The following is a 23,888-nucleotide window of genomic DNA, read 5'->3' on the forward strand; positions in this document are numbered from 1 at the left end:
CCCAGCCACACTGATGAATAGATTCATCACACAAGAAGCAATTGCGTGCCTTTTCATTGGCCTTCTAAGCTACAACTGATTAGCATAACATTTTTAATTATGACAGACTGAAAGGGCACGTCAATTGGATTTTGCAATCCTCAGAATGATGAGCCTAACAACTTTGTTGATTCTAAAACTTAGGTTTAAAACAGCCAAAGAACAAAGGCTTGATGCACCACAGTGAAACCTAAGAATTTACATGGACATAAGTTCAAAACAAGTTTGATATGGTTACTTTTTCTTTATTACTTAAAAAACTCTGGATAGTTTCACACACAGTGAAACAAATACCTATAATTTGAGAGAATGCTTCTCTAAGTTTTGACATTTGCATACATCCATGCTGTGCACACCCCATTAGGACACAAAAAAGATATTTTCACCTGCCAGGAGAGTGCTCAGGCCTGTCCCAATCTGTCCCCACTCTTTCGATTTTCTTTCCTAGACATTAGTTTCCCAGCCTGGGAACTTCATAAGGGCATATATATTTTTGTCCCTAGCCTTTCCCAGTTGGTGAAATTGTTTCAAGGCCTTCATTTGGTTGGACTAGTTTCTGTAGCTTGCTCAGGTTCTTGTCAAAGAAGGGAAGAGCAGCATGCTGGGTATTTGCTGAGGATCAACTGCCTTGGGAAGGATGGGGAAGGAGTAGGAATGGGCAAAGGGACAGTGGCCTTGGAGGTATCTGACTGCAGGGCCGGGTTTGATACTGGATGAACTCTCAGAATTGCCTCAAGCTCTTGTCCCATTGCCATTGTGGCTGCCCGGCACTGATTGGGTGCTGGTGTGGGCTGCTTCCCTGAGAAGAAAGCAGTGCTTGGGGCAAGGCCGTGGACTCAGCCAGAGAAATATCCCCACCTCCTCCTCAAAACATTGCTCATGGCTAAGGGATATCTCTGGCAACACCCCTAGCAGCTGGGAGAACACAACCTTTACTTCTAAGGGAGGTTCTAGTCAGCATGGCACAACAATGTTTGGTTGAGTATTATTCTCCTAATGGATATGCTACAATTTACTGAGTCTGGTGGTGTTCATTTGACCTGTTCCAGATCTGGGCAACTGAAGAGTAACGCTGCAGGCTGTGGTTGTTGCTCAGGGCTGTGGAGTTTGCCTAATGTGCTTACAGCCTGGGTTAAATGAGCAGCACTGTTAAATGCAAGGTTCTTTTCTATGCCGCCCTTGCTCTGCATAATGCTATAGACACCTTTATATTTATTACAAGCTTCAGGCATTATAGCTGGGCAGATACCCAGCTATTTACACACTAGCTTGGCCTACTTCCTGCCACGCAGCCCGTTACCTGCCATCATAGTCTCATTCTGGCACCTGCTTCTTCACCTGTGGTCTGATGGCAACTCTGCCTCTCTCCCCTGTTCCTACCTGGTACACCCTTATGGGCCTGAAAATCCCATCTTAACTCTCCTACCAAACTATACACTGTTCTGTTTTTCATCTGACCAATCAGAAGGTGAATGAGAACAATGTTTACAAAAGTTTGAGACAGGAGATGCTTCATAAACATGCCAGTGCCAAAGTCCAGCCTGAGTCAGATCTGTACCAGCTCAGAAATCAGCATTTGATTATGACAGAAACAGTCTTTAGAAAGTGTACAAAGACATTATCCCAACACAGCACTGAGAAAACAAACAAAAAAGAACTACAAAAGCAAAACAAATGGAATAAAGTTGGGGGACATGGCAGCACGCCTGTTGTCCCAGCTGCTTGGGAAACTGCCACCGGTGGGTCGCTTGTCTTTGAGACCAGCCTGGGCAATACAGGAGGATCTTGGCTCAAAAATAAGTTAAGCTGTGATGAAGATTCTTGAACAAGTCTTTTTATGGATACATGTTTTCATTTCTCTTGGACAATGACAAATAGAATTTATGAGTCATAGGCTAGGTGTATGTTTATAGAAACTGCCAGATAAATGTACCAATTCCCAATTATTCTATCCTCCCACCCTTGTCTGAGAATCCAAGTTGCTGTATCCCTTTAATGACCCTTGGATTGACCAGCCTTCTTTATGTTAGGAAAGACTTAAAAAATTTCCCACCAGTTGGAGAGGAACTCTAAAGGGTTAGGCTCTGCATTGCACAGATTTTTAAATCTGTGATTTAAAACATAATTTCACATTCATCTCTGTGCAAAAGTCATATGTAGCCCATTGACTCTTTTATCCTACCAGTGAGCTTCTATTTCTAAATATTTTTTAAAATAAAATTCTCAAAGCTTAGGTGGGAACTTAAAACAGATCTTGAAGTTGAACTAGTAAAGTTAAAATGCAATTACAATGAAGGAAAGAAACGAAAATGAATTACAGTGTTCAGATTCTTTTTCTTAGCATGTTATTTCTATAGTGTGTATTTAGACAATGCGCTTTTATATAAAATACTGTATATTTATTTTGTTATTTCTATGTATGCATGTGTCTGTGTTTGTGTATGTGCATTGTATGTGGGTGTCCATGGATGCCAAAGAGAGCCTCAGATATCTAGAACTGGAATTACAGGGGATTGTGAGACACCGTATGTAGGTGTTGAAAAGTAATTTCTAGTTCCAACAAAGACCAATGAGTGCTTTAACCATTGAACCACCTCTCCAGTACCTAGATAACCTGCTGTAACTGATGTTCAATCACAGTGTTCAGTATAAGACTGAGTTCTTATCCTTTTTATGTAGATCATATTGGTTAATCTCACCTTATCTATCCACATATCTATTGAGAACAATTTATTTCATTTTCTTTGGGTTTTCAGTCACTGTTTTATATTTGGGGTAGTAATTAGGCAAATACAATATTACCTCAGATTAAATGGCTTACAACACCACAAGCAATCTCAAATTCTGAGACTTGGGATAAAGTATGGCCTATCACCATGCTATTCTTAGACATCCAGACTATCAGAAAGTTGAAGTCAAGGTATGGATTGGTCAGAGCTTGACTGGTGAAAGCTATGCATCCCAGCTCATGGGTGCTGCAGCATTCCTTTTCTTACAGAACACCAGACTGGGGGCTGGCTCAGTTTCTTGCCATCTGTGAGCCTGAATGAGCCATGCTCTTTGTCTCGTGATACATCTATGTTATAGCTCTCCAATATGACAACTTGCTTCTTCCCAGAAGAAAAGTGAGTATCCCCTAGCAAGAGAGATATTAGAGTCTTACAGAACACAGCCATGGTGCTTATAATCACATGAATCTTTCTCATAGTGTGTTGGTTAAAGGAAAACCACAGGCCATGCCTGCTCTCAAGGGTCGGTGTCATCCAATGATGTGGCCTCCAAAGGGTCCCCTTTACCATCTGTCACCAAGTTCCCAGTATGAAGACATTATTTTATCTTATTGGGTCAAAGCTCCCTTCATGCAAAGGTTAGCTAGAAACTTCTGTCCTGATTGCCAGCTAATGAATAGCTCTGTTTAGCTTTAGCATGATGCGTTTCAGTTATCTTTAGCATGCTACATTTCAAACAAACAAATCTTTAACAAGAGATAGACATTTTTTTTTTCCTCAGAAGAGAAATTGAATAGAGCTGTAGCTGGGCCTACTAAAATTTAAATGTGTGGATTTAGTAGGTGCATATTAAATGTGATTACAGTAATAGCCAGATCTTGTGTTTTCTCAATTATGGAATCAATCAAGAAACTCATGCACTTCGGTAAATGATGTTCTTTTGACACTTCATTTACTGGAAGGCCATCAAGGAAGCCAGTCCGCTGGCATTTCTAAGGCCTCCTCAATTTCCTTTAACCAGGTCTTCTAGTACATGTAAATGGTATATTGATAAGGATCAGTCATTGATTCTTTCACTCCTGTGTGAAATGCTGGGCACTTAGCCATGCACCTAACATGCTGGTGTTACAGAAGTAAATGCTTTCTTAACCATTATAGTGTCACTCTAAGTAATATTAAATCCAAGGAGTGTGATAGATGAGCAGCCAGGGGATAAATGCCACTGAAAAGGTTACTATGGAGACACAGAGATAAGGGTCCAGAGGATGTCACATCTAAGTGGCATGCCTCTTAGAAAACAAAATATAAGAGAAGTAGAAGGCAGATATTGACACTCAACTCAAGAAGACAGATAATAAGAACCCGAAGGAGGGAGATTTCCTTTAGAAACTTCTAGAAGACAGAAACAGACAGAAGTTGAAAAGCCAAGGTCTTAGATAATTCCAGACAGAAGACAGGAAGAAAATAAGTCATGAATTGTAAACAATTACAGTGCTGGCAGGCTGAATAATTGTCTCATTCTTCAGATAGCAATATCAGTTTCCAGGTACCAGATATTCCTATATTGGCATAAATAATGGAATGCAACTAAAATATTCATAGGGCTTTTGCATAAAATGAAACACTTTACATGAGGTAAGATATTATTTCAAACAGAAACAAGGTAAAAAAAATAATCACCCTAAAATCACAAATCCAACTGGGAAATCTATGTTACTGGTGACTGACTGTCTCTTCATTAAATGTAAATATTACATTCAGTATTGGTTCATAAAAACGAATCATGGATATGTCACTGCCTCACAACACTGCCTACATGGCTGTGGAGAAGAAATCAAATAATTTGAGGAAATGGTAGAAGCTGTGGGCTTTTATGTGGCATTTGGAATATTTATAGAAAAGCAATTTCTGCAGCATTTGCTCCTACCAAACAGAAAAACAAATAGATTCTCTAGGGTATAACAATAATTTTGCAAGAAAAACTACCTTCAGGGTGATTGCTCCCCACTCTCTGTTGAGTCCTTTCCTGACTTATAACAACTTCCCTGTGTGTTTTCAAAATTAGAGGCCGTCTTCTTGGAGAATTTAGGAAATAAAAACTGAATTTTTAAAAAATGGCACTACTCTGAGTACATTTTGTGTATCTGCTTTCTAATCGTGTGATTATATAAATTCTCCCTGAATAAATCTTGTTTTGATGAAAGATTAAGTCAGAACACCTGCAAGCTCCAAGGCTGCCTCCCCCTACCCCCTTCCTGGGCTGCCTCTCCTTCTCTCCCTTCCTGGGCTGCCATCTTTGTCACCTGCTTGGAGACTGTGTCAACTTTCCCTAATTGAGAAGTAATTTGCAGTAACTGGAATCCGTTCTACATTAAAGCACCTCTGCGATTCGTGCACATCTCTCCAGAGGCTTGTTTAACTTGGAGGGATTCTTAGGCATATATTTGCATTTTAAACAATCAGAACATTTCTTAAGGAATTAAAGTTATACTCCCTCCTCACCCACTCCATTTAAAACTTCCTGGAGTATATGAGTAAAGAGCAGTTGAAGTTAAGCCGCTGAGCATAAAAATTACTTATTCTGTTCCCTTAAGATATCAGGTGGAGTTTTGAAGATGCAATTATACTACAAATAAAAAATATGACAGAGATGTATTTACTCTACAGGGAATAAAAATAAGCAATGCATAGTTCTTCATCTGTTTTTCATTATTGGATTCTGAACTATTTAATAAAGTGGTTTAAATAACACCACAAATTTATTTGTATCCTCCTCCCTCCAAATGCAAAATAATAACTTTTAAATTACCTCCCTGGTAGCAATGTTTCAGTTCTACAAACTTCCAGGAAATTCTTTCATCTTAAGTTATATTCACCTGCATTTCAATCACTTTTTCCACTTATTCTTGCGAGTTGTTCTCTTAGGGTATGTTGAGTCACCATGCTTTCCACGGGGATGAATGAGAATACTGATCACACCAAGCAACGAATCATCAATCTTGATTTTTAAGCCCTATTGTATGGTTGCTTCTATTTTTCTTGTTTCCAATCTTATTCCTTTTCCCCTTGCCTTCTCTTTTTAGCATCAAGAGTTTAATGCTACCTAACTCAATGCATAATTGGATCATGTGTTTGTTCCTGTTTTGTTTTTTTAACAAATACAAAACTAGAACTCCAATCATTCCATTAACTTCATTGTGCATGGTTTTCAGTATTTTATGATTTTTTTAGTCCTAAATAATTTATAAATTGTAATTCGATTTCCTTTGTTTTCTAAGTGTGTTGATTTGGGCTTCCAAAAATATGTGGGAGAAAAAAAAACTATTTTTCTTGTTGGTTTGTATTTTAAATGGACAATCTGGATGATGGCCAAAGGTTGAGGATCTATAATATGAATTCTTATAATATATTGAGATGTCTCATACTGTAGTTACTCAATGGACATATTTTCCTTGTCTGTCTGTATTTACTTAGTTACTTACTTTTCTTTTTGTCAGTACTGAGGCACAAACTAGGCTTTATACAGGTTAGACAAGTGCTCTGCCCCTCAGTTATGTTGCTATTTCTTCAGTCCCCAATCTTAAAGGATGTGTGTTACATCAAGTTTGGTCAATTGGATTATTTGAAGCCATAACTATAAAAATGTCCTGTTTTCTTAATCTCCTGACCTTTTGGTGATATATAAAAATCTCTCCACACTACTGCATACCTCTCCACTTAACAATTCCACTTATTTTTACATGGTTCAAGGTTCTGCTCTCAGAATCATGCAAGTTTATCATTTATGTACCTTGTTACGCTAACTTACCATTATACAGAAGGTCTCTCTGCTTTTTATTATTGTGACTGACTTAATTGTTGTATTATTAATACTGATATACCCGTTTTTCTTTAGTTGGCATTTTTGATGTAACGATTATGGTAGTTTGGAAGAGAAGTGCCCCCTTCGGCTTAGGTATTTGAACACTTGGTTCCCACTTGGTGGCACTATCTGCAGGAGATTTAGAAGGGGTGGCCTTGCTGACAGAACTAAGGCACTGGAGTTGGGCTTTGAGAATTTAAAACTTTGTGTCACTTACTCTGGGTCCAGTTCATTGCTGAGGGTGTGCACACAGTTTCTTTTTTATTTTTTATTTTATTTTTTTTAATATTAGTTACAGTTTATTAACTTTGTATCCCAGTTGTATCCTGCTCCCTCATTCCCTCCCAATTCCACCCTTCCTCCCTCATCTCCTCCCTGCCCTTTTCCAAGTCCCCTGATAGGGGAGGACCTCCTCCCCTTTCATCTGACCCTGGTTTATCAGGTATCTTCAGGACTGGCTGCAATGTCCTCCTCTGTGGCCTAGCAGGGCTGCTCCTCCCTCGGGGGTGGGAGGAGTCAAAGAGCCAGCCATTGAGTTTCTGTCAGAAATAGTCCCTGTTCCCCTTACTGGGTTACCTTGGATACTGAGCTACCATGGGCTACATCCAAGCAGAGGTTCTGCTGAGGTAGCCGTGCCTGCTGCCTGTTGCTTGCCTCCCAGCTGTGACAGAATCACATCCCTCTGCAACTAAAGGCCAGAATGAACTCCTTCCTCTTGCTTTTGGGTATGCTGTTTTACCACAGGAACAGAAAAGTAACCAATGCAATGATACAACCTTGTGCATGTCTACTATATTTTTTAAATGAAGGGATTGAGTTCTGTTTCTTTTGATCATTTAGTTTCTGTGTATAAGAAAGTTTATTTCATTTGTGTTTATCAAATTTACTAATTTGGACTTGACCAAATTAGTTTTTCAATCTCTTCCTTTCCTTATTATTCTTAAGTTACTGAGAGTTTCCTTCTTTTCTTTTTTTTTTTTCAGTTATGAATTTGGAATCCTGTTGTGTGTGTGTGTGTATATATATATATATTTGCTATCTGAAGCAATAATATTTTTCTAGATTAAGCTAAAATATTTAGTTTATCTATCTTCCTATTCATCAAAATCAGGACTTCAAGGTGTTAAAATTGTCTACCTTTATTTTGTATAGCTTATATTTGATACAATTAACCAACATTTTATCACTTTGTGTGCAGCACTCTTCCTTGCATAGTTTGCTTGGCTCTGAGCTTCTTACTAAGGAATTTCTTTCTTGCTGGAGAGGTTTAAATGATTAAGCACTTTTAGTGGACAGTTGATTTAAGACACAACTCCTTGAAATGAATTTGTAGCCCCATATGGGGTCACATAACTGAATGTGGGGGGATATGAACTTTTCCAGTAGTCAAAGGTCCCTGAATGCATAAAAACTAATATAAAATCAAATTTAAAGTTGATGAGATGTCTTTTTGGATGAAAGTACTTGTTACTAAAGTTGGAGAGATGATTCAAGGGTTAAGGACTCATAATGCTATTACAGAGGACTCCATGTGTCCTACCTCCCCACTGCCAGGAACCCCAGCTCCAGGAGAATGCAATGCTCTGTCTTTTGCAACACACCTGCATTCACATCCACACAACTACAGACACACACCCCTATATCCACATAAAAAAATTAAAAGGTGCTTGCCTATCCTGAAGACCTGAGTTTGATTTCTGGGACCCCTGCACACACACACTAATTAAGTGTATTCAAATTCAACTGCATAATGAGTCCATGTTAAATTAGAGAAAACAATGACTTTTAATATATTTTGCCATCATTCTTCACCTTAGGCGTATCAAATTGTCTATATTTGGATTGTATTGAATTGGAATGTTATATTTTATAAATTACTGTTTGAGTTGTAGACCTGAGTTTCAATTTTTATTTCTTTATAATACTAATAATAGATATGCTTCTACTGACTTCTGGATTTATTATGATTCCTTAAAATGTCAACTCGGTTTTCTATGTACTGTTTAAATTTTTCCCTTTATTCTTCACATTCAGTTTAAGTAGAATTTGTGTAGATGTTGACTGATTTTCTTTTTCCTGTTGGTTGTAGAGTATTGATTTCATTCTCCTGTTGGATAAACATCTTGAAATTAATGTTCTAAATTTCCATTTCCAACACATGCCACTCACTTCTCATCATAGTTTTAGTTAGAACGACAGCTTGATCCTTCCAACAGGTCAGAAAAAAACTACTAATGTCTTTAATGCTTTCTACTTATTTAATCCGCCAGGAAGTCTGACTGCACGTTCAAACTGAGTTCAGGAGCACCTCACGCCCACTGCCCCAGCTTGCTCTCAGCCACGGCCATTTACAGCCTGGGCTATTTTCCTAGTGTCTCTCTTGTCTCCTCCATTCTTATTTGGAAGCCACCATGATATCTTCTGCCATGCTGCCCTGAATGCAACTGATCTCATCAGAAGCCACTGATCATAAACTATAAGTTGCATCATGTCATTGCCTCTCTGTCACCATGTGCCTCTCCTGATCATTCTAAAAGCCCCAGTCTTCCTGCAGGGCCCCACATGGTAACTAATTCCATTCTCCCCTGACATTACTCTGCTTGAATTCACTGGCCTCTGTAGGTTCCTCAAAAATGTATACTGTGCTCCTATATTGGCTTTATATTGACTATTAACTGTTTTGTTTTGTTTTAATTCTTGGAGCGCTCTTTCCCCAGATTGTCACTTGGTTAATTTATATCCCTCCTTTAGGTTTTGACACAAGCATCATCTTCTTAGGGAGGAATGTTGTGACACCCAGCCAGGCTCTCTCAAACCTTCTCTGCTTTGTAACACTTTGCACCTTCTGGATTTTTATAAAAGTATTTAGCCTGCCCTTTTCTCATTTTCTGTCTTTTACTTAGAAAATAAGCTCTATGTATTATATATAGTATCTCCGTTATTTTAGTCTCTGTTTTAAGTACTTGGAATATCGAAGTAATTTGAATATACATATTATGTTATCCAAAGCATATATATCACATATATATAATGAAGCAATAAATATAACATATAAGTATAATATTATCTATTTTATTTTCATATAACAGAAATAATGAAATGCAGTTTCAAGCCAAATGATCATTAACTTAGGAATATATAAATAAACTGATGTAGATATAATAGATGATACTCAGGACATAAGGGAGAAAAATATGAATACATAGGACTCTGTGAATAATTTTTTAAATTAAATGAGAAAAGTAAATTGTAAATAAAAACTGGACATATACAATTCCATTTATTTGAAGTTTCAAAAAATAAGTTTATAAGATCGGTATGCTAGCCTTATGGTCACTGTGATAAAACACCTGAGGGAAAAGATGAAAGGGAAGAAGGTTTTAGCCCATCATCACAGGATGAGAGTGATTGGGCAAAAAGTAAAAACAGATCATATTTTGGCAACCAAGAGGAGAGGGAAGACAGACAGAAAGCATGTATGTTTTGATTGTCTTTCTTCTCCCCCTGCCCTTTATTTCACCTTGGCCTCGGCCAGAATGGAATAATGTCCAAAATCAGAGTGAGCTGTCGCCTCTCAGTTAATATTGTTTGCAAGTGTCCTCACAGAAACACCCAGGAGTGTGCTCTACAGATCTCCTGAGTACTTGCATATCCAGTCTAGCTGACAATCAAGATCGACAATCACAGATAAATACCAGACCATTAGGCACCTGCTGCCAGGGATGGAACACATGTAGCAAGGGATTGTGACCAGCTGCAGAAGGTTGGTGGCACTATCTACTTACCGGAACCCACAGAACCGCTTACTCATAAAGGGGTCCATTTTAGGATTTATAACTTATTCCTCAAAAAGCTACAGCAATAAGGACGTGAAAATAAGTTCATTCTGATTGCATGCTACCAGATTTAATTTTTCTTTAGTTTAAAAAGCACTTTAAACTCTTGAGAAGTCCGACATCTTCTCTGAACCACCAAGTCTATGTGGGAAAGATGTCGACTGAGAAACTATGTTCAGAGTCTTTCCTGCTGTGTGTTCTTAACACCTGGAAGAAGGCTGTAGTCATGACTATAGTAGGATACTACAACCCCTTCCCCAATACAGTATTCATGAGGGATTGTCACAAGAGAGTCTCTATCCCACTTGTCTTCAAGCTTAAATAAAAGGCCTTGTTCATGGGAGGTCCTCAGTCATTACTAGTTTACTGAAAACAGGACTGTTCAACCAGGCAGTCTATAAAAGGACAGAGATACAGTTAGTGATAGATTTGCTATAATCAGCATCCTATTAACAAACCATCCACATTGTGTTAGATGGTTCAATGTCAACTTGACACAAGTAGTCTGAAAGCAGGGAACTTTATTGAGAAAATACCTCCATAAGGCCCAGCTGTATGGCATTTTTGAAATCAGTGATTGCTGCAGGAGAGCCCAGCCCATTGTGGGTGGTGCCATCCCTGGGCTGGTGGCCCTGGGTTCAATAAGAAAGCAGGCTGAGCAAGCCATGATGAGCAATGAGTAAGCTAGTAAGTTGTACCCCTCCATGGCCTCTGCATCAGCTCCTGCTTTCAGGTTCCTGCCCTGTTTGAGTTCTGTGCTGACTTCTTTAGGTGATGAACAGTAATGTATATGAAAGTGTAAGCCAGATAAGCCTTTTCTTCCCAATTTGCTTATTGGTCATGGTGTTTCATTGAAGCAAGAGAAACCCAAAGACACATACATTCATATACAGATGAGATTTTGTCTATATTTGAAGTTGTTGGTATGAAAGATATAACATAAGTGCTTATCCTACATTTATTAAGTGTTCATTGTCCCAAACACCTTGTTATGGTCTGGGAATCTATATGGTAGTTGCTACAACAATGATTGGACTTGACACCAAACTATTATTTCCTGCAGCTCAGGAAATAATTATTAGGGATATTTTGAAGATCATTTACTATACGTTTTGTCTAGTGGTTGAAAGATTTTGAGTTTTATAGCAGTTGGAGTTTCAAATGCTATGAATTGGTACTCTGTTTTGCATATAAAATAAAGTAGAGTAAAATATAGGTGCTTTTCTTTTTAGGGTAGAAGGAGAGTTTTTGGAAATTCCAGTCCCACCCCTTGAGCTCTATTTTTCTGGGTAAATCTTCCAATAGGCCCGATGTGTAAGTAAGCACACAGCTGCCTCTCCAAGCCCACTGCTGAGACTAGCTCAGGGAGGGGCTGAAGCAAGGTATTTTGTTAATCCTGTTAGCTTGAGAGAACAGAAGGAGGGAAACTCAGGAAATAAATCATGTAAAAGTATGAGAACAATAGGAAAGAAAAACCCACCTTACAGGTTGATTTCCTGCTCTGCCTAGCGTTTGTGGAATGTGATCACCTTTTTTCCCCAATGCTTAGTAGAAGTAGAAAGTCCAAACTTGTGAGTCTTACCCAGACTTCTCTTTTTGTCTGGTGGTGCCATTTGTTGTGTTAACAACAAATTCTCTCGGAATTGTAAAATTAAAGAAAATGGAGTACAAGTCAGCCCCAACCTCTCCAGTGTAACACTTTAAGATGGAAGCACTGGTTGTATTTCCAGAACTTCAACCCAAAGTAGAAAATTCAGAAAACCTTCTGTTTCCCTGTTAGTGCTCGCAGCTTACTAAGGAGGCTCCTTGGGCAGATGTAGCCAAATTCTGAAAGAAACAGAAAGTTGTAAAAATAAAAGAAATAAAATTTGTAAAATAAACTCACTTGAATGCTTGAAAACATTTCCTTATTAGACTTTAGCTTCTGGGTTACAAATACTCCGTTATCACACTGTTAGCCTATCCACGTTAAAGCATTCTTACCACTAGTAACTCTTACAGAGGAGGGGAGAAAAGACAGTTTGCTACATTTTAGTAAATCCCAACATGGTAAGTGCATAGGAAATAATGATAAAAAATGATTCTTTCAGAGAGCCTTACTGTTTCCCTTGCTTTTTCTAAACATTGTGTTGAAATTGAAAATAGATAATTTTTAAAAATTCTTAGAAAGTCAGTAAGTTTCAATTCTCTCCTTCTCCTCAGGGGAGGGTTTGCCACAGCTACAATTCCTGTTACCCAAGGAAACATCACTAATTTGTTACATTTCACAGCTAAGTCCAAAATAAGGATGTATGTCTTTGTGAACTTGCTCATGCTCATTGCAGTCATGGTTGTTTCCTGGACCACTGTGCTTCTCATTGCCCATCTAATTTAGGGGGGAGTGGGGGTGGAGTTCCATTTACCTCTTCTCTCCACCATGAAAATTGCACAGTGGCTACAGGCAGATCTGACAGACCTGAGCAAGACAGAGGCCCAGGATTAGGACTCATGGTGTCCGAGTTCTTCCCTTTCTATGCTCAAAACTCTCCTCCAGTCACCAAATTGTATTTCTGTCATTTGGACCCTGACCTCCGAGGAATGGACTTTTTCATAGTCTAGGTTAGTAAAGGTTAGGTTGATGTCTGCTTTAATTTCCCACAGTGCCTTCCATCCGTGACAAGTACAGTTGTCACTTTGGATACCCAAGATGGCTGAGTTTAATAACTTCCACATCAGACAAGTCAGGGAAATCTGAGTGATGGAGTAAAGTGTTTGGAAACTTCCTAAGTACAAGTGGTTGTTCCTAAAGGCACACTGTCTCCCAAGGGAAATTCTGAGTAAGTCCCCTCAATTTCATTTCTTCCTGGAAGTAAATGAATAAATCACAGTTCTTTCAAGGACTGAAACTAGACTGTGGAGTGGAAAAAAAATCAGTGAATGTTATTCTTCTATTTTTAGGAGGGTTTAATATAAACAGATCCTCAGTCCTTGGATGATTTAATGGCAGAGTGCGGCAGTATGTGGAGACAGAAGTATGGTGTGCTGAAGGTAGCACCTTCTGGTTTGGAGTCAGCTTGTTCCATTGCGAGGAATTTTGAAAGCCAGATGACATCAATTTTACAGGTTCATAAATGGATCTTGTGTGTCTCCCTTCCTCCCTCCACAGGAGTGCCTGAATCCACTGCTATTTGTCTACCAGGATAGAGACAAATGAAAGCTCAGTTTAGAAATCCAGAATAAAAGCTGGAGCCAAGGGGACCTGTGCTGAGGACATTTATGCAGATGGCATCCTCAGATGGGCACTCATCTTTTCTAGCATTTTCACAAATTTCCTGGAAAGAGTAGTCTATAAAGAAATGCCTGTATTTTTCAGATGACATTAAGTGTTCCCAGCATCCATGCTAAACCCGTGAGAGCAACTCTCAGAACTGTTTGTCAGAGTTCAATAAGGCATGCGTGAGGCATCTGGGAAGGACATTATCTTAAAATACTTTTGTTTTTGTTCTTGATTCAGGATCTTACTTGTATCTCCAGCTGGCTTGGAGCTTACTGTGTAGCACAGACAGGCCTTGAATTCACGGTAATCCTTCTGCCTTAGCCTTTCAAGTGCTGGGATTTCAAGAGAGAGCCACCATGTCAAGCTTCAAACTGTTCTTGTTGTATTTCTCTTCCTAATCTTTATGTTTCGACCTCAAGAGGCGACTTGGGAGTTACTGTAGACTTTCTCTATGTGCATTGGCATCAGTTCTCAGCTATGGTAAAAGGTCCTTCAAGCACTGAGCCCTAGCAGAAGTTCTGGAAGCAGGATGTCCCACCCTTGTAAAAGAACCTTGCAGCATACTTCCTGCAGTTTGGCTGATACGCTTCCAGGGTAATGTAACGGGACTGGGAGCAGTTCAGGGAAACATGTGTAACTTGACCACTGGTTATTGCAATTCCAGATGAGGTCATGAAGCTTACGAAAGGTCTTGATCAGGTAAATATGAATGTATTAAGCAATTAAAAAAATGTTACAACAATGGAGTACCTTTTCTTCCCCCATAATCCTTGAAATAAGACTTTGTAGAAGGAAGAAACCCTCACTATTATTTCTCAAAGAGAAGAAATAGTGATAGCAAATCATCACACCAGAGCTTAATGCTTATCATCCTAAAAGGCTTCTCTTATGAACTTTGAATGGGCAGGATTTACCGTGCTCCCCTGAACAATGACCTCCTTTATCAGGAGGCTCCTCAGTAGCACAACAGTGAGATACCTCCTCTCTTAACTTCCACACATATTTTGCTTAGTTGCTTTTTAAGGCAGTTTAAAGCAAAGAAACGAAAGAACCAGAAATATCATCATTTACATGCATTATCTACTCCACACCCCAGGTGGAGTGTGTTCTCAACACATAGGTAGGGTTGATCTTACTGTCCCAACTAGAACTCACATTTTGGTCAGGTCTTTCGGTTTCTTTTTAAAAATTGGAATTTCTTGGATTTGGTGCATACATCAGTAGCAGTGGGCCTGCCTAGCATGCAAACAGCCTCCAGGGCTCAATTCCTGTCCCTCCTCCCTCCCCAGTTATGGTTTCTTAACAGCTTTTTAGGGAAGAGAACAACTTCCCAGCAAAGGGCCACTTACTTAGCTACGATGGAACAGATAAGCAAGCGTCTTTCAAATAACCAAAACAAAGTCCTACTGAGCGTGATAATACACAGAGTAAGAAAATGAGACTTTCATGATTAAATGTTAAAACATATTATCTTATAAGGTCTATATTGAACAATTGTTTTTATATGTCAGAACCGTTTAGCATAAACTATAAGATGAAGATGACATAAGCAGCATGAATATATTGTACTTTGGGATGAAATGTATAGAGTCAGAAAGGTATTCACAAGTCATAGTATACAGCTGCTAACAGAATATATTCATGTAATTACCCTTTTGTTGAATGTACCATGTGCATGTATAGATACATACTCATACACACATATACATTGTATGTATATACACTGTGTCTAGGTCACTCAGCTTGCTACATACCAGCTCTAATGATATAGTCTTCAGGAACTTGAGATTTACTAGCATTTTATGAGGATGTTAATTCAGCTTTGGGGCCATAACAGTTTGTCATTTCAGTTGTGTGTATCTTCTGAGTATTTTAAACACCTTGCTTTACAGCAAATCTTTTGAGCTGAGGTGAAGCTAGAGTATTAGGTGGTAGAGTCCAGTGTATATATTGAGTTGACTTCATACATAGAACTCTGTGGCTATCACTGACTTGTGTTGTCCAAACTGAAGCCATTAATTTTTTTTTTATTGTATTTTGTTGAAAGGAAGATAATTGTTAACGAGAGGAAAACACTACGCAATGGACTATCTAACAGGGTTGCAGTTCTGCAGACAATATAAGGAAGGAACTAACTTTAAAGAAACAAATTTTCCTGAACTAAGTACCAGTGACTAAGTACTTTAATGATTTTTTTTTTTTTCTCAGACTTAGAGGCTTCTTTGACATTGAACCTTGACAATTAAAGGGACTATTCTGATGTCCTCCTGCCCTCCTGCCCCGGGGGTGCGAGCACCCAGCCCCGGGGTGCAGCTGAACCAACACCCCATCCCCACCCCACCCCACCCCCTCATCCCGGTGCTCTGCACTTCCCACTCCTCCCCTCCCGGTCGCCCTGGCCCCCCTCTTTTCTCCCGGTGACCCCTGACCCCAGCTAATCTGCATAGAGGAATGACAGGCATCCGCTGGGCTGGATCGGCCGGCCGCTGCCAGGGCTGGGCGACCCGCGCGCGTGGGGAGAAGGTGCGGGCCAGGCGGGCGCGGGCCGAGATGAGCGCGCGGGAGGCCGGCGGCGAGCAGACGGGCGCGCGCAGGAGCGGAGCGGCCCCGTGAGGCGGAGGCGCGGCGGGGCGGTCACCCGCCATGGGCCAGACCTCGGTGTCTGCGCTGTCCCCGCAGCCCGGCAGCGGTGAGTCCCGGGCCAGGCCGGCGCCTTCATTGCCCCGCTTCCAGGCGCAGGCCCCGGCTCCGCGCGCGTGCCCTGGGCTTTGGTTTCTCTCCAGATGACTCGAGAGCCAGAAAGTTCCGAGAAGCGCCATTTGCGCACGAGTCTGTTTTGAAAAGGCGAAACTTCGAGAGCAGGAGAAACATTCCCGCGGCTCCCCCCTTCCTTAGGCTTGGCTTTTGAACAGACTAGAACGGAATTCTTTCAAGTTTGTCAACTGATTTATGGTTTGTTATTCAGAGCAGAAGTGCGGCTGCTTTTCCCTTTCCTGGCAGGACTCTGAATATTTAATAACTACCCCAAAATGTATAACTACTTCAGATGATACTTGTTTTGTTTATGTTACACACATAAGCCATGGCATTTAGGAAAGCCTGTGTCTTGAGGGGTAAAGTTTGGTTTTTGGAAATGTGTGTAAAGTTTCTGAGTTACAGTACCATGCTTCTTTTAGAGTTTTCTTTTAAAAAAAAATTAAAAAGAAGGAAGGAAGGTAAGCAGGTTGGCATTGTCCCCATGTATAGGGATAAACAATACTTTGGCAACACATCATGTGATTAGATAAGGAAATAAACCTTCAAAGTTGTATTTTGAGGTTTGTTTTTTTTTCTTTTGCCGTCAATGATTTCTAAAACACAACCTCGCAGAGACCATGTGTGTTGAACATTGAGTCTGATGAACAAGAGTCTGGTGGACTCTTAGGTTTTACAGGCATCCACAGGATGTCACAGAAAGGAAATGACAAGGCACAGAGGACGGTTTGTAAAGCATTCCAGGATGTTTGAGTAGATGGAGCGCTAGTCTCAGCCCCTCCCCACGGGTTTGTGCGTGTGGTGCAACTTTGCTGAGGCTTAGGTTGATGCCCCCAAAGAATAACCCCTTTGCAGGGAGAGAATGCCGAAGTCAAGAAAGCTTATGTTCTCCCTTGCTAATAATGGTATGGCCACATTGCCCTGGACATCAAAAGACTTCTTGTTTATGGCTTCTGAGTGGGTTTCTTTTGGGGAGGGGAAGGGGAGAATGTTGATAAGGTACCTTGATTATATAGTCTTCATTGTAAGACTATTTGATATACCAAAAAAAAAAATTGTGTCTTCAATAACACAAGAATGTTTGTTTGGTTGGTTGGTTCTTTATTGGCAAAGATAGAATTAAATCATTATTCCAGTGCAGCCAGTGTTCAGGAAATACTGTCCTGATTTTTAGCTCTTTTGCCACAAATATTTACTAGAGTGAATTATGAAGAGGTAAAATTTGCCTTTACATAAATCAAGGAATAGTATTAGTGAAGTCTAAGAAGCAAGCAAAATCCTAGAATGTGGCCCTGTCTAGTATAAGAGAGAGAGAGAAAAAAAAAAAAAAAAGGAAAAAAATTCTGAGTTAACCCCTATAGTGTGAGTAATAGTATGAAGAAAGCAGGCAATCCATTAAATAAAAAATTATATTTGGCCATGAAGATATTTTAGGGAATGCTCTCACAAATCATTATATATAAGTTGCAGGTTCCTGCTTTAGATTCAAACAACTTTGTGTCACTGAAATGACTAACCCACAGTTGATGAACTAATCTTGGTTGGGTTGTGACTTGTGAGTTGAGGAAGGGCAGTGCCTGTGGTGTGAAGGTGAGGTAGTTTTCTGCGGTACCCACTTAGGACCTCTGTTAGCGCTATCCCCGTTCCCAGCTCTCACAACAACTGAACACAAGAACTGAACACAAGAAGGTTTTGTCTGTTTTATGTTGACGCCCGTGCTCCATGACTTGGAGAATGGCAAGCCCTGTGCTCTTTGCTCCTTCTTAGCTGCTTTCCTGGCTTTTCAGGTGAGGTTTGGCTTCAGCCATCAGTGGTATAAGTCTGCAGTGGTCACCAGACATTACAGTGCTTAAATGGATCCCCATCATAAAGTTTAGAAGGACAAAATCTGAGGAATGTCTAGCACAAGGTTCCAGAGTTCATATTTACCACTTGGGCTGAGGTTTGGTAAGAATCTACATTGTTACCATATATCAGTTTGCTGCCTCCACCCCCTTTTGACTTCAGCTTCTCCTGAGACATTCAGCTCTGGGCTACATCTAGTTTTGAGGGATCGAGAGGATTATTAATAGTTATTTCTGAGAATAGGGAATTATAAAAATAGTTTTATTGACATATAATTCACAAGCCATAGTATTTTTCCATTGAAAGTGTATAGTTTATTGTTTCTGGTATACTTGGCTTGTGTAACCATCAATCCCCATCGACTGACTCTCTTCCCTGCTAATAAACATGATTCTACTTTATATCTCTATAGATGTATTTATGTGAAATGTCTCATGTGAGTTGAATCATAGTGTTTGTGTATGTGTGTGTGTTTTGTTTTGCCTTTTTTTTTTTAAATGGCTGGCTCCTCAGAGTTGGTGTAATGTTTTCAAGGGTCAACTGAGTTGTAGCGTGTGTATTTCATTTCATTTTATTGCTGAATAGTCACATTATTCTTTCATCATGGGTGTTTTTACTCAGGTGGCTACTGTGAATAACACTGTACAAGTTGGTGAAGGTATGTTTTTATTCCCCTTGAATCTATAAGTGGAAAGCGTTGCTGGGTCATTTTAGGGGCTGTAGTTTTTCAGAGCAGCTTGTTGCACACATTCCCATTAGCAGTGGAGGAAATTCCAGTTTCTTTATATTTTTGCTTAACTTGCTCTTGTCCTTTTTTGTGTTAGCCAAACTTGTAGGTATTGATTTGCTTTTCTCTGCTTTCTGAAGGTGTGTATAATTTGCAAATATTTTATTCCATCCTCTGGTCTGCCTCTTCAAGTGAATGGTATAACTAGAAGCTCACATTTTAAAAAATCTTGATGGTGTACTGTTATTTTTTTTCTTTTGTTTGTGGTTTGTGTCATGTCTTTTATAAAAGTTGCCTAATGAAAACCAACAACATTTATGTCTTTGTTTTATTCTAGGAATTCTATAGTTTTTATTCTTATCCTTTGGTTAGTGATATATTCTGAGTTAATTTTTTTGTGAGATGCAGTGTGGAGCTTCAGCTTCATTCTCTGGCTTCTGGATATCCAATTGTCCCAATACTACTTGTTCGGAAGGCGATTCCTTCTCCTTTGAACTATTGTAACTGGGATATAGCTAAGTGATAAATCACTTATCTAGCATATTTGAGACCCTGTTTTCTATACCAAATGTGTGTGTGAGGAAAGAGAGAGAGAGAGAGAGAGAGCTGTCTTGGTACTATTGTAGAAAAATCAGGTGACTGTATAGTAGAGGTTTATCTCTGTGCTTTTTATGTTGGTACCACACTGTCTGTGTTACTGTAATTTTGTAGTAAGGTTTTGAAGCTGAGAAATATGAATCTTCTTATTTGTGTCCTTTTCAAGATTCTTTTGTCTCTTCCATCGTTCTTGTATTTGCACATGAATTTTAAGTCAGCTTTTCAATTTTTACATAAAGTGTTGCTATTGCTTTTTAAACTATTTTATTTACTCTTCTTAAGACTCTTTCTTTCTTCTCCACTCCAGCCCATTCCAACACCCCACTGCTGGGTAGGAGAGAAAGGAGGTTAATGGGGAGAGGGGAGGGGAGGAGTTTTCTTAGGCTACTTCCTGCTGGTTAAGGATCCTTGGGGAAAGTCCAATCTTCCTTTTAGGATATCTCTGACTTCTCTTCAAAGTGCATCAGCAGCAACCAGCAGCAGCAGGGGAGAAGCACCAGTAGCCTTCTTTCTCTGAGCCTTTCAATACTCTCAGGCCTCTAGCTTTTATTTTTATTTTTTCAGAAACTATCTGCAGCTGGCAAAGAGCCACTGTCAGAGCCCGAATGAGGCAAATAGTTTGCTGCTGTGGACAATCTGAATGAGTCCCATACCCTACACCTGGGATCAAAACAAAAACATGTTTTTTTTTTATTCATTTTAACATAAAAGTTGAGGTTTTGATAGACATCCTGTTGAACCTGTAACACAGTCTCAATGATATTGCCATCTTAAGATGGATAATAATCTAGTCCATGAAAACAAGGTCTTTTCAATTATTTGGATCATTTAAATTTCACTTCTACTGTCTATATGCATATTCGGGGGGGGGTGTTTGTGTGTGTGTGTGTGTGCACACATTCATATATAGAAGCCAAACAACAACCTCAGTTCATTAGGAGATCTGTTAATATTCTTTTTCTTTTGAGACAGGATTTCTAAGTAGCTTTGTGACTGCCAGGCTGGCTAGCCATTGAGCTCCCCCAAATCCACATGTCTGCCTCCTTGATGCTAGGATCCTACCACACCTGGAATTTTTCTGTGGCTTCTGAGGACTGAACTGCAGTCTTCATGCTTAGAGCACAAGAACTCTATTGACTTACTTGTCCCTCCTGCCCCTCTTTGTGCAGTTCTGTAATGTTTTTCCGCCACATTCATTTCTTTTTTTGTTAAATTTATCCTATAATTTTTTCTGGTTATTATAATGTTTATTCTTATTTCATTTAAATGATTCCCATTGTTATTATTTAGAAATTAAAACCTTATCTTTTATACTTTGCTTATAACTTGCTGAACAAATTTATCCTCTTAATGGCTTTTTAATAGGCTCTTGATACTTTTCTATATTTAATCTCATACTATATATGATATCTAGATCCAATGTCATATGCAAAGAGTGACATTTTACTTCTTTCTTCCTGGTTTGAATCATACTTTTCTTTCCTTTGCAATAGAAAAATCTCCAGTTCAATGTCAAACTGGAGTAAAAGAAGAGAACAATTTTTGTCCCTGCTGCTGAGTCTGGGGCAGGGTGTTATACCATGGGCTTTTTACCTATATGTGAGATGTGAAAAACTTTTCGTTAGGTGCCTTTATCAAGAAGTTCCTTCCTATTCCTAGCATATAAATGTCTTTATCATTAAAATGTTGGGTTTTATCAGTGGCTTTTTCTTCCTCTGTTAGGTTGTTGTGTGAGCTTTATTTTTTACTCAATATGCAGCACTAAGTTGGTACTGAGATATTAAACTAGCCTTGCCTTCCTGAGGTAACTTCATTTGGGCAGAGTATACAGTCGTTTTTGTGTGTGGTGCTAGATTAGGTTCGTAGGGCTTTATTGAGAATTGGATTTGTTGTTTCTAAGCACAGTCAAACTAGGAATGCCTTCAATTAGGGTGGGTCCTATATTCTGTGGCCTTGTGCCCAGAATAGGACATGGTAGACTGAACACAGGAAGTACTTGTTGGGTATATAAATGAACCAACAAACAATATTCTCAATGAATAGTTTGACAAATTTAAGCCAGTAATTATATGAATGAAAGATATGTGTTGTTTTTCAGTCTTTTTTTTTTTTTTAACTTCTAGAATTATTTTAGTCTGGTCCCTTTGTGTGAAGGGTGGGTGTCTTAATCTAATATCTCTCCTCATCTTTCCCAACCTCACCCCATCTACATTGAACCATAGACCTGATCTTAGTAATTCTGCCCCAGCCTTTTAGGTAGAAAGGTCAGGGGATGCCTTGTCCCATTCCTAGGAGACAAGGAAACAAGTGATTAAAGTGTGCAGGGTCATGCAAAATGTCGGTAAAAGCTATGTCTGCTTGTGTTTATGAGTTTCCAGGTTTGGTTCAGGTTGCTCCATTATCCATTCTTCATAAACCAGAAATAGGAAGAAAATGCAAAAACAGAAGGAGTTTGTTTCTTCACTGAAAATAAAGTGCACATGGTCAAAAGTCAACATGACAAGATGATTTAGTATAAGCATGAGGTGAAGTTCCTCCTAGCTCCCCAACCCAGTTCTGCTTTCATTCCACAGTTGTTTTATGTATCTTTATCAAAACAAACAAGACATATTATACTTATTGCTATGTCCCTTGAATTTTTGTGTACTTTAAAAATACATCCGTGCTAACTTCCTTAATCCTGTGAACAAGTGATATTTTAGTATGCAAATTTATAAAAGTCTTCTTTAACAGAACCCTGTATTTTTATATTCTGCTTATACTTCTGTGTATTTTCTGGGTTCTTTCGCTTACAGGTACCATTATGAACAGTGTTGGACATGCTTACCTGAGCAGTTGTAACTATATGTACCAGTAACATCCCTGCAGTAGAATCTTTTGGTCAATGATTTTGTGTGTGTGTTTTGTTTTGAAAGCCTTCATCAAATTGCTCCTATTGAAGCCATCTCACTGTAGCCACTCACTTTGAGGATTGTTTTTCTGACCTCTCTCACTTTGCTGCCTATTGGATGAGTCTTTCCCCCATATACTTAGTAAGAAGTAGAAGTCAATCCTTCTGAGTAGGACAGTCTGCAGGCTTAATACATGGAACAGTAGCAGAAATTCAGTCCCCACTCATGCCTAGGTCATCACTGTGAAGTGATGACACTATTCAACTGAGCTTGGCCACAGTGTTCAGCACAAAAAGTTTCTGACCATTTTTGTAAATATCTGGGAGGGGAGGGTGTGCTTCTTATTGTGATAGTAAAGTTAGGCATTTGAAATTCTTTCTTTCTGAATCACCTATTTGTAGCCTTTGGGTGTTTTCATGGCTTCCTGCAGATTTGAATATGAAGGTGATTGATTAGCATCATGTGATTCTTTGATTTGTATCTGTTAATGACTGTTTAGAACTGGAAGTTTATTTAGAGTATTTTTCATAGAGCCACTTTAAGTTTCATGGAGTTAAATTGATTAATTCCTTTCTTTTTGGCTCTCCTAACAGAGCCTTTCTTTTGCTGTTTGATCTCTGTGATTTATTCTGACTTGTGATGAAAAGATGTGGTCTTGCAAAACTTTTAAGTATCTGTAATGATGTCTCATTCCCCCAACAACAACACCAAAAATACCAACAAGTTTTACCATCAGCAAAATGAAAGGGGAATCACAGAACTAAAAGAAATATTTGTTTCATGTAAGGAAAATTATGGTGGTAAGAAAAGAGTAAACACTCAGAAAAACAAAGGACACAGGCTTTTTTGAGGGGGCTGGGTTTAAGACAAGGTTTCTCTCTGTAGTCATGGCTTTCCTTGAACTCACTATGTAGACAAGGCTGGCCTCAAACTCACAGAGATCTGACTGCCTCTGCCTCCCGAGTGCTGGAATAAAAGTGGTTTTCCACCACTTCCCGGCTGAACAAGCATAAAAACAAAAAACAAACAAACAAACAAACAAACAACAAAAAAACACTCCCCCCCACACACAAAAGACCAAAAGCAAACAAAACACAGCAGTGTCTGAAATTACAGTCTCACTATGGGCCAAGACCTTTACTGAAATTAGCTCACAACAGTGAGCTAACTAGTTAACTAACTAGTTAACCAAAGGTTAACTAACTAGTTTTGTGTCTCATTTTATAGATGAGGAAAACTGAAACCCAAAAATTAAGTAATTGGTTCCATGATCAAAGAAGACACATAAGAGATCAATTTCTACATAAAAGTGTAAGCAATAGGTGAAAGAAAAAGGTGTAGGGGGATGCCGT

The 23,888-nt window shown here is 39.2% G+C and overlaps 1 protein-coding gene across 4 annotated transcripts in view; it reads left to right on the top strand.

Moving 5' to 3' along the window:
• Nucleotides 1–23,888, top strand: part of Phactr2 (phosphatase and actin regulator 2) — a 271,411-nt gene that overhangs the window by 137,994 nt on the left and 109,529 nt on the right. Inside the window, exon 1 of one of the 4 annotated variants that reach the window (XM_055627712.1) lies at nt 16,233–16,411. The exons of the other annotated variants lie outside the window; for them this stretch is intronic. Within the exon in view, the coding sequence (XP_055483687.1) occupies nt 16,366–16,411 (46 nt within the window). The 5' untranslated portion in view covers nt 16,233–16,365. Of the gene's footprint in view, nt 1–16,232; nt 16,412–23,888 lie in introns of those variants that run through there. 4 annotated transcript variants of the gene reach the window in all.

This window comes from Psammomys obesus, unplaced genomic scaffold, assembly GCF_907164565.1.
Source record: "Psammomys obesus unplaced genomic scaffold, mPsaObe1.curated_primary_1811, whole genome shotgun sequence".
Classification (NCBI taxonomy): Eukaryota; Metazoa; Chordata; class Mammalia; order Rodentia; family Muridae; genus Psammomys; species Psammomys obesus.